At 34.1% G+C, this 12,210-nt stretch overlaps 1 protein-coding gene across 1 annotated transcript in view; it reads left to right on the forward strand.

Annotated features, from left to right (window-relative positions):
* Positions 1-12,210, forward strand: part of DMD (dystrophin) — a 1,580,480-nt gene that overhangs the window by 176,541 nt on the left and 1,391,729 nt on the right. The window contains exons 8-9 of the mRNA XM_006911463.3: positions 1,268-1,456; positions 2,083-2,264. Coding sequence (XP_006911525.1) covers positions 1,268-1,456; positions 2,083-2,264 — 371 coding nt within the window. The remainder of the gene's footprint in view (positions 1-1,267; positions 1,457-2,082; positions 2,265-12,210) is intronic.

Genomic DNA, 12,210 nt, shown 5'->3' on the forward strand with positions numbered 1-12,210 from the left:
TTTAGTCCTTCACTTTATGTGAGTGCATTCTACTATCTTAGCTAGGTTTTTGAAGCCCAGCAACCTAGCATGAGTGTACTTGACCCAAACGAAAAATTCAGGCAGATTTTCTTATTTGCTCACATTTTTTACCACTGATGGTGGCCCTGAGATTAAAGCAGCAGACACACAGGTTATCCCAAGAGGTCTCTCCTGTCACATGGTAGTACTTTTCTCATTGTTTCTGAATCTCTGTAAACACACAACCAGGTCAATATTTCATCCTGTAAACTACCTTATCTACTACAGGTGATTCTCTTGAAGTCTCCATCGCTTGGCTTGAGGTGGAGACACACATAGACATAAATAGCATTCCAGAGGAATCCTTTCTTGCCAGAATTCTCCAATCTCTTTGCTTCCTCTTATACACCTCTGAGGTAGTGGATTTAGGGTTGTGAGGCCAGTTTCGTCATTACCTTTTAGCAGTTCCTTCATTGGTGGCCTGTATCTTAGTAGTTCCTTCATTGGTGGCCTGCATCTTCTTAGGATTATGGAGACTTCATACCCTTTGTTCTCAACTTTAGGATCTCATCAGAAATTCCAAGACAACTATTGAGAATTTCATTGAACATCCTGCTAATTCAATTAGAAAGCAAATACTTTATATTTTACTTCTCCTAAGATAATATGTTGCTACTTAAACCACAGCCTTCTGGAAATAAAGGCTTAATTCATGGAAGTCATTATATTGTTAGAAATTTCAGAAGTGTAGATGAGGTTTCTCTTTTTAAATTTTACCTCCCTCCCCTACTTATTTTTATACTGATAACTCTTCTGCTCTGTAAATTTTCAAAAACATTTCATTATCATTTGAGAAGAGATGTCTCTAATGTGCATTTGGAATATATTATATAAATATAATACAGTAATGTGTGTGTAAAGGATTGAAAGTACGAACTGAAAAAAAAAATACTTATGGATAAAGATTTGTAGCATTTAAAGTATCACATGAAGGAATGTACTAATTCACTCTTTATAGTAATCCAGAAGACCTGTAATAAAATATTAATTTGAAGTTGATTTTGGCTACCATTTGAAAATTTGCGTGGTTATTTGTGAGGCTGCTAAAATGCAGGATCACTGTTGTGTGTGTCGGCTGTTGATGTCTCTGATAATGCGAGTGGACATTTCTAGCATTTTAAATATTTCATTCATTTTATCACTTAATGTACTGGAACAGTCTGCAAAAATACTAATTGTATAACACCCAATTTGTTTTATTGTTCAGCATTTGGAAGCTCCTAAAGACAAGTCATTTGGCAGTTCATTCATGGAGACTGAAGTAAACCTGGATAGTTACCAAACCGCTCTAGAAGAAGTACTTTCATGGCTTCTTTCAGCTGAGGACACATTGCAAGCACAGGGAGAGATTTCTAATAATGTAGAAGAAGTGAAAGAACAATTTCATACTCATGAGGTAAAGTAAAACATCGATTTATGAAACACAGCACATGACTTGTCATAAAAGCAAGTCTCTCTTTTTAGCTCACTCTGTAAGATTCTATTTTGTTAATTTAGTTTTTATTTTGAGATGGAGACTAATAAACGTTCATGTGCTTGAGATTCCAACAGCCAGCATATGAAGTTCTGCCTTGGAGAAAACCACTTAAAAGTACTGAGATCGGATTTTGCCAGTGACTCATACAGGAATGTGAAATCCCAGCTCCCTTCTCTTGGGTCACGACAATGCTAAACTATAACTCACTCAAGAGTGCCTGTGTCGTGTCAGGCTAAACTACACTCACTGGGAGGCTTTTCCTGAGATGACACACTTACTTGCCTCCCTCTCATTCCCTGTCCTCTTTACTGTTTCTTCAGCTCCCTTGCACACAAATCCTTATATCAGGGCCTTCTTCTGCAAAAGGAGACCTAAGCTAATTATTTTCTTTAATCATATTAAAAACAATATTGGGTTCTCTTAAACAAAAATTAAAATACTTTTACCGAAATTATAGTTTAAATGGGTATACATTTAAAATTGAAAAAAAAAAATTATGATTTACCTAAAGTGTTAAACACTGTTTCAATTTCTTTTTTTGTCAGGGATACATGATGGATTTGACGTCCAATCAAGGAAGGGTTGGTAATGTCCTACAATTGGGAAGTCAACTGATTGGATCAGGGAAATTATCAGAAGATGAAGAAACTGAAGTACAAGAACAAATGAATCTTCTAAATTCAAGATGGGAATGCCTCAGGGTAGCTAGCATGGAAAAGCAGAGCAAGTAAGTCTTCATTTTCAATTTCTAAAAATAGCTCATTTGGAATGTTACTATTAATTTGATGCAGTTTCCTGTTGAAGTTAGGAGTCTCAGTTTGTTCCTAAAGCATGCAGAGCTCTTCTTCAGGGGACATTTTGGTTGGATTTTCATACATGTTACTTTTTAATTTTCACTTTTGTAATTGAAGAGATGTTGGCTAGAAGGATCAGTGTCTACAGAACTATAAAACAACTTTAAAAGTTGCCAAAACATTGTCATAGTTAATATTTTTGGGGTTTTCTCCAAAATTAAAATATGACCATTGGAGGCAGGGCAGTATACACAGGAAGCCATATTCAGGCATATCTCGGAGATATTGTGGGTTCAGTTCCAGACCACCACAATAAAGCGAGTTGTAATCTTTTTGCTGGTAGAGGGTCTTACCTTCAACTTTAAAAAAAAAGCTACATCTGTGAAGCTCAATAAAGCGAAGCACAGTAAAACGAGCTACGCCTGTACATAGAATCATCTATTAGGTGTAGTTGACAGGAAACACTCTGCTAATGGAAAAGCCCTCAAAAATATAAAATAGTTTTTCATATGTTTATGGAAATCCTCTTGAAAAAAAATTTCTCATCTGTGTTTGGAAATCCTTATTCAAGTACTGTGTGGTTGTGAAATATTTTGAGAATATATATTAACTTAATCAGAAAATAATTTTTGAGACATTTCTGAAAATGGCACTTTTCTTATAAATGTTAACAAGTAGATCTCATTATTCTCGATGTGTTGCTTTGATTTATATTGTTAGGTGTGTGTATTCATGTAGAGCCTATTGAGACAAGATAGATTTATTTTTAAATGAAAAGAAATGAAGAGCCAACTGTGGATTTGAATATATTAAGCTAAAGAAATTGTCCAAGCGTCTTAAGTTTACTTAGCTATTATTTATGAAGATTAAAAGCTTTAAAATAGGACCAAAGAAACTCATTAGATATGCTGGGAAGATTGCAATTCTAGCACTAAATTATAGTGTGACAATAGGAAGGGAGAAATATACATTTTTGAGCTCGTATCTTTTGAAAGAATAGGGAAGGCATAAAAAAGATAGAATTTTCACAAATTTTGATAGTCCAAACCAGGAGATACTAGTCTATGCATGTTGACATTTTCCTCCGCTGTGATCATTTTGATGATTACAACTAACCCTTGAGGTGAGGGTTATAATAACCATATTATAACTGTTGAGTTTATACTGCACCCTTTCCCCCACCCAAGAGTCAACTAATTTACTCCACCCATTTATCATCATAAATCATAAGATATAGAGCTGCCTACTTGTGGTCATATGCCAACATTGTTCAGATTACAGCATCCGTTGGCGCTGATCTGTACGATTTAAATAGGGCAACCTCAGACAAAATTCTGAAGTCTTTAATATCTAGCCTCCTCTTTTACTGCTTTTCCCACAGTGCCATCACTGTCTTTTCCTTTTTACATTCTATTTTTCCATTTTCTTCTGGAGGCTAAGCACCCCCATTGTTCCTCACTCCTTTTTTTCAATAGGACTAACAATATGACATTAATCATTCATACTAATCAATTAATTATTTGCAACTGGGGACTGGGTTGCAAGGAAAGGTAAATTCAACATAAAATTAAAATCTAAGTTCGCAATCTGTTATTATAACATTTTTAAAAAGATTAATTGAAAAAAATCATTACAGTATATACACACACTTATCTGTTTATAAATAACACTTAGAAATCCTTACCACATCTGTGTGTGTGTGTGTGTGTGTATGTATGTGTGTTTATGTGTGTATGTGGATATGTGTAATTTCCTAACCCTCATTTTACTGAAGGATAGGAAACCTAATGTGGTAATATCATTACTTAGCTAGGATCACCATCAAAAAATAGTTTGTCCTTAGGGAAAATTTGGGGACTTTGGTTTGTGTTTAAGCTTTTAGAATGATTATCAGTGGGGCAAGGGCAGCCTTCTAGCTGGAATAGGTTTTGCTAAAATATAGTTTTAAAAATGAGACATGGATATATAACCACCTGTAGCACAGTCTTTTTGGTTAATTTGTTGAAATACACGTATGCAAAGTATTGTTTAAGCAAAGCACATTCATAACTCTCCTATGAGTTTATAAATAGTAAATATTCCATAACAATTTTACCAACTTAGTGTGTGTTCTTGCAAAAAAATCTATTAAATTCTAAATGAGATAAGCCATTATGCAAACTCTGCTGGACCTAATTTTTGATAGAATTTTTTTGGAAGAATCAAAAAGCTGATTATGACAGTAGGATATTATCAGTAGTTAAAAAGTAATAGTTCTTGGTTTTATTTAATGTTTTAATTAACTGTTACCTGTTCAGTTTCTATTATAATGGTTATGTTGATGACTAGCTTCAATTTGGAGCATGACCTATTGTTTCCAAACATGAGTATTTTGGAGTAGGAAGGCCTAGTAAATCCTAGTAAACAAAAATGGATCAGTCCACGCCTCTCATATCTTTCTCTCCAACACAGAGTGTGGATAGATGCAGTCAGAATCCATCATCTCTGCCTAACTATAGATTTAGTGATGAGAGGACTGATAGTTAAGGTTTGTCTAGGCATATGAGATATAACCAAAACCGTGCTAGAACTCTTAAGTCACTATCTTATAGCAAAAGTAAAATAAAATTGGTTGGGAATACAGGTAAGCTTATAACTAAAATGTATGAATATTTACATCTGATAATTATCAATATTCTTTGCCATCATATCTATCAGTATTAATCAAGTTATACTTGATATATCCCTTGTGATATATATGCCACTATATATAAAGAACTATATATAACACCACATGTACACATGTACATATATACACACAATTATTAACAAATATTAATGGAATACCTTGAGATAACAGATACATTTCAAGACCCTGAGGACAAAGTAATGATCACAAAAGGTAGGGTCTCAGATCTCCTGACGCTCTAGAGAGGCTGACATCCAATTAAAAAAAAAAAAAAAAGAAAAATATCAGATAGGAATAAGTTTTCTGAAGAGATTACAAACTATTGTGATAGAGTATTTGAGGGGCTACTTTAGCCTTTGTGATCCAGGAATATTGTTTCTGGGGTGGTACCATTTAATTGGAAATTTCAATGACAAGAAGAAACCACCATTTTCAGATTGGGAAGGAATACGTTTCAGGCAGAGGGAACAGCCAACGTAAAGACCCTATAATAGGGACAGTTTGGCTTGTTAGAGGAATCAAAAGTCTGGCATGGCTGGAGAGTTGCAAGAAGGAAGGTTAGATAGCTGAGGTATGAGATGGGGTTGAAATATAGGTAGGGGTCTTGTCAGGTATGGCATTGTAAGAGTAAAAGACGAGGACTTGAAGTTCTAGCATAAACACAAGAAAAAGCCATCAGACAGTTTTGGGTAGGGTAGAGATGGGTAAATAAAATACCAGTATTGCTAATGGAAGAAGAAAGACAGTTTTAAGGTCAGTGTAGTCACCCAGGTGAGAGATGCTACTTACTGTCTTATGCCAGGTGAGTGCATCCCACTATCTTAGCCCAGTAGTTAATTCATAATCCTTCCTGCTGTATTTATTTTAGTTCCTTTTTTTTTTTTTTGGCCTTTTTAACAGTCAAGTTGCTTTTGCTTTGGAAATAGACATCCTTGCCTCATGCATGCAGATGCTACCTTTACACAGTCGCATCTAGGAAATACTATTTAGCCTACAAATTGTTAACAATTATCAAACAAACCAAGAAATTAAAGAAGAATAGAAGGAATAAAAATGCCTTAATTTTTACCTTATGCTAGATCTACTCTAATTGGCCTAACAGATAAGGTCTCACTTTCTCAAACACCTATCCGTGTGAACTGAGGCAACACACTTCCTCCCTCTATGATGCTTAGTTTCAGAGCTGTATGTCTGGCACACTTCTAAGAGACATTGGCTGAGATAGGGTATGAAAAAGTACTTTGTGAAAGCAACATTATGACAAAATGTAAAGAATGATCATCACGATAAATAACTGGCCATGTATTAATTATTTTAACCATACCAAATGGCTTTGTCTCATCTATATTTTTAACTTTTTCCCTCCAGGTTGTTCTGATTGTCACACTCTTTTTTTTTTTTTTTTGCAAAGAATATGTTTATGAATATTTTCTGTGGGGGCAAAGGAACATGAACAAGGTGCCTAAAATTACGTCCGCAGTTATAATTTTTCAATGGAAACATTTAAAAATACGCTTGTAAAGGAATATAAAAAAACAAATATGCAGATGCTTCTCCCTCTTTTCTTCCTTCTTTTTACTCTATTTTCATTTTATTCTTTCCTTATTGATTTCTTTCCTCTCCAATTCTGATATCTTCACAGAAGTGAATTGATGATGAAGTAAAAGCTAATACAATAAATAAGTTTGTTAAGATATCGCTAGCCATGAAACACTTTGGCACAAACATACTACTATTGGTAAATTACAATTCTTTAACAATGTTTATGAGATTGAAATGAAAGAACTAAGTACCCTGATTGCATTATTTAAATAAAATAATTAGAACAAGACTATGTTGACATGCTCAAGTTTGAAACCTTAAGAAGAGCAGGCAAAATGAGTTTTGTTTTATGCTGCAAAATACCCTTCAGTTAGTGGGACGTGAGGGAGAGAAAAGAAAAAAGACAAAACTTCCAACTGTGGAAGTACAAGAGGACAACTGGCATAGGGACAACAGGAGATTTATTCTCTATGAATAAACTAATTAATTTGATTGAAAAATGCAACCTGCAGAGAGCAAAAGAGATTTACTGACATTTCTACAAGGACTCATAAAGATAAGCACAGCAAGTTCCATCAACTTCTCTGATAATTGTGGTTAGGACATGCAGGGGGAAACTAAAACCTTTGTGATGGTAAGGGAAAAAATGAAAGCAAGTCAGTAAAGAGGCCAACTGAAGTTATGTTCTGGTTTCCGTCAGCAGGAGGAGAGATATGAATAATATCTGGGTGAAAATATAAGCCATACATGGGAAATAATTGTGGATCACCATCAACACTTTGACTGAAAGAAAGATATGTCTAACAAATCTGGCTCGGCTTTTTTTTTTTTAATGTCTGTTCTAATCATGAAACAAGAGAACATACGTGAAAATGAATAAAGCAAAGTTGGTTCTGAACAAATGAGTGGATTTTCTCCCAGGTGAAGTGACCAACACATTGCTATGTGAATATATGAATGAATGCATGAACAAATGAATTTCATTGGGTAGTTCCAATCAGTGAAGTGAATTTGTCACAGTGAACATTTTAATAATGCATAATCTCAGACTCTTATTTGTGATTTTATATTACAGTTTCATTAAATCATTTTTAAAATTTTTCCAATAATGTTAAAATTAGAATTCCTTGTAGATCAAGGTGGTTTAAAGACCAGCAGCAACAACATTACCTGAGAACTTGTTAAAATGCCCAATTTCAGTTCTCACCCTGATGGATCTACAGAATCAGAATCTGCAGTTTAACAAGATCCTAGCTGATTGCTTAGCACATTGAATTTTGAGAAGCATTGATCTAATTGAAACAATTATAAAAAAATATAAATCCATACTCCTTCTTCATAAACCACTATTTCTGATATCTTCTGTTGCTATTTTTCTATCAACTGAAGTGGGCCAAACATTTTAAGTGCTTTCTTAGAAGCTCCAAAAATGGTGCTGGTGACGTCTCATTCAGTCCTCAAAAGTTGCCATCATGTCCCGTGGGTGGAGCGAGAGTCTCATGCAAGAATATGCAATAGATTCAATATGAGAATACTGACAATTAATTATTGGCTTACTAAGCAGAGGTTATTATCATACAGTAATTTGGTCAGGTTCAAATGGATGCAGCGGGCCATGACAATTTTTTTCTGTAAATGTGCAGTTAATATGTTGATATTCCTTGTTCCAGTAATATAAAATATGTGACCCTTATAGTTTAAATTATAAACAGAAAAGCCAAATCTCTGGGATTCATAGTAATGAGAGAAGAAAGTAGCAGTTTTTGGAACAGTGCCTTTTCACAAAGATAAATAATGATAATTAGAAAATTATGGTCAATCATTCATTCATCTATCAAAATAACATTTCTTATCTGCTCTATTCCCAGGATTGTTTTAGATACCGGGGAAATATCAGTGAACAGACTAACTCCTTCTCTTATTGAGCTTGTGTGCTTAGTGAGGGGAGACAGACAATTAAAAAATATGTATATCATATCAGATGGCGTTCAATGATAAAAAAGGAAAAAGTCAGGGACTTGATTTAGAGAGTGAGACGTATGTTATTCTGTGTACGTGGTCAGTTAGGGAAGGGCTCACTGATGAATAATATTTAAAGAGAGGTCTAAATAAAGGGAGGGAACAAGCCATGCAGATGGCTGTGGCAGAGGAAAGCAAATGGAAAAGTTCTGAGGCAGGAGGATGCTGGCCATGTTTGAGAAACACTGTGATGGAGCTGGCAAGGAGTAAAATGATGATATTCTGATTTATGACTGAAAAATAATTCAAATTAAATTAAGAGAATGGCTCGACAGGAGAACATTTAATTTAAGTTGACATTTTTTTAATCTTAATTCTGATATTTCTGATTGAGGAAGTGTTTGCATTTTTGTACTGTGTCTTCTTATGTTTGATTGGTAAATTAAGTGATACCACTGATTTGTATAGGTAATATTTGTCATGTATCTAGTATGTGCCAGGCACTGTGTCAGATATTATATAGTGACATAATTGTTGAAGTTGAGAGTGGGCTTCTATTACCAAATAAATGAATATGTATCTTGGAGTGTCAATGTTCCCCATTCTTCCTAGAGATAATTTAAAGTCTTCCAATCATTGTATTTAATAGTCATCTTTGGTTTGCGATGACCTCTGCGAGTTTCTTCATCTACTTTGTAAGTATTTAATCAGGGAGATTAAATTGACGGTTACCGTTAATGTATTTGCCACAAGAATCTTTTGCATCCAGCCATGAGGCTTCTTTATTACGTTATTGTTACTATTTTGAATTTATGCTTTCAAAATGCAAATGATTTTGTTTGCATTTTGAACTTTAATCTTGCTCCAGATAGTCGGAGAATATCAATAATTAAACTGTTGTTGAGCTATATGGATGGAGTAATAAAATAGATCAGGATTTTGAAAACAATGGCATATATTTGTTTTACAAAATCCTTTTTAAACATCATAATATTTCTCACATTCCATTCATTGGGCAAATAAATATTAATACACATTTAATTTTGAAGGAGAGTTAAAAATTGCCTTTTCTTTCTAGTTGTAGGAAGAGGAACTTTGCAGGTGAATTCTTTCTAAAGTATTCATTGTTAGATACTAGACTAAAAACTATAGCTTCCAAGACCATGGTTGCAGGATGTAATATAATGGAAACTATCAGAATGTGTGGGAACTTTTGAAAAATGTACATGACCTGTTCTCCTAGGTTTCTCCCCTGACCCAAGATGTCAGGTAGGAATGGTGGTGCTGTAAAGAAGAGGAAGGACACATTCATTTTAGGGGGTGGGGAACCTTTTACCCTCTTTATATAATTCTGTTAGACCTTTTCCTCATTGTTTCATTCTCCAAAGGAAAGTACTATAGTAGTGTATAAGATTTATAGACAGAAGAACTCTGTCCTGTGTCAGGATTTGCAGCTGGATCTTTAGGTGTGATTAGGACCTGGAGGAAAGAAGGCGTACTTATTTAGGCAAAGAGGTGCAGGAGGGCAAGGGGGGTTAACCACCTGCACAGATGCTGGGAGTAAACTTTCAGAAACTGAGTATGGGAATGAGCAATGGTGGTAAAAATAGTGATGGTAAATGTGGTAGAGTAGAGGCGACGGTGATGGTGATAATCTTACCTACTTGTGGTCATTGTTCTTAATAGGTTCGCAGTTTTAAACTGTATATTGCACAAGGCATTCACTGAACTTTGATGAACATTACAAACCTTGAATGTTGAAAAATGATAATGTGCTTCATGTGACGCATTTATTACTGCCATAAAACAAGACACCTTGACATGTGTTTGTACATGCACTACCGAAACTTTTCTTTAAAAAATTCGATGTTGCTTTTCTATTTTAAAGCAGTGTTTTCTTTATCTTGGCCTAGGACATATCATGTTTTCTGATTTATACATTTAATGAAACCCTATAAATATTTAAAATATCTGGTCATTCATTTTACCTTGTTTACTGTGTGTTTGAGGGGAACTGGATCTCATTGTGTTTCTATCATTATGAAAACCACATATTATGATTTCTATCATAAATGTAAACCTCGTGTTAAGAACAGCTTTCTCAACAGTGACTATCCTTTTTATTTTGGTGAGAAGAACGAGTAAAATTATCTTTTAATGACAATCTCTATAAGGTTTCACTAAATGATATTCTTTTTTCTTCTTTTTTTTTCTCATCCTTATAAGTACTGCCATGAATGAAATAATGAAGAGATATAAAATTCATCTCTAAAAAGTTAATATTAGTACAAGTAGTATAGGGCCAAAGCACCTGATTCCCACTCTCCTGTCTCACTTTGCTTGCCTTTTGACCCAGGTAAACTTTTGTTTACCCATCTGTAAAATAGGCCAATATCAATTCCTGTATCATTAAGATTAATTATATTGATATCTCTCATGGGGCATATAATAAATATAATTGGTTATTTATAAATAAAATTATATTTAAAAGTCACAAATTGTACAAGTTCAGAAGAGCTATTTAGTAGATAATTTACAACATATACTATAGTTTATAAATAATTAGGTAAAAACATTTTTATACATCATAAACCTGCCTTCATGTCACCTCCATGCCTCCAGTTTATATTAATCCTGATACGACCATGCTGTGTGGGCCCACCTACCCAAATATTTGCCACTTGTAAGCACCAAGGGCTGAAGTAAAAATTATGCCTCAGTGTTGAAAACCAGCATAATTGTTTTCACCCCTAATGTTCATTGGAATCTCCTGGCTGGAGATAAATTCTGCTAATTCACCTTTCTGTGATAACGTGAATAAAACCTGGGCTTAAATATCACCTTCATTTATCACTTTCTTAATAGAGTAAATACAACAAAACCTTATACAAGGGAGTTAAAATAACTACATATTTAAGCATATGTGAGCATTCTGGGAGAATATACACAATACCTGAGCTAAAATCAAAACTAATATATTTATTAAAACTATTTTTGCTAAGATTTTAAGCCAACAGTTTTAATAACAAATTAATTTTAGTTTTCATCATTGTGAGTTTAGTTTCTAAATGTCATACATTTCAAAGTAAAAAAGTCATTAAAAATTCAGTTTCTCTAATTCATACTGGTAGCCCTCCTTTAAATCAAATATATAGTTTTATTAATAACTTAAATAATGGACTTACATTTTGCATGTATAACATGTTAATTGAGTATCGCTGGTGATTATTTTCTTTTTTTTTTTAAGATTGGCCATTTTTTAATTAAGTTTATTGGGGTAACATTGGTTAATACAATTATATAATTTTTGGGTGTACATTATAATTTGACATCTGTACATTGTATTGTGTGTTTACCACCCAAAGTCCAGTTTCCTTCAGCTACTATATATTTGATCTCCTTTACCCACTTCACCCTCCCCCTGCCACCCTATATTTGACCCCCTTTAACTGTCTACCTACCCCTTCCTTCCCCACCCCCTACCCTCTGGTAACCACTAGTCTATATAGTCCATGTCCATGAGTCTCTGTTTGTTTGTCCTGTTCATTTGTTGCTTTTAGGTGTATATCCCACATATAAGTGATATCATACAATTTTCAACTTTTTCTATCTGGCTTATTTTGCTTAGCATGATTATCTTGAAGTCCATCCATGTTGTCGCAAATGACAGTATTTCGTCTCTTCTCGTGGCTGAGTAATATTCCATTATA

This window comes from Pteropus alecto, unplaced genomic scaffold (assembly GCF_000325575.1).
Source record: "Pteropus alecto unplaced genomic scaffold, ASM32557v1 scaffold414, whole genome shotgun sequence".
NCBI lineage: Eukaryota > Metazoa > Chordata > Mammalia > Chiroptera > Pteropodidae > Pteropus > Pteropus alecto.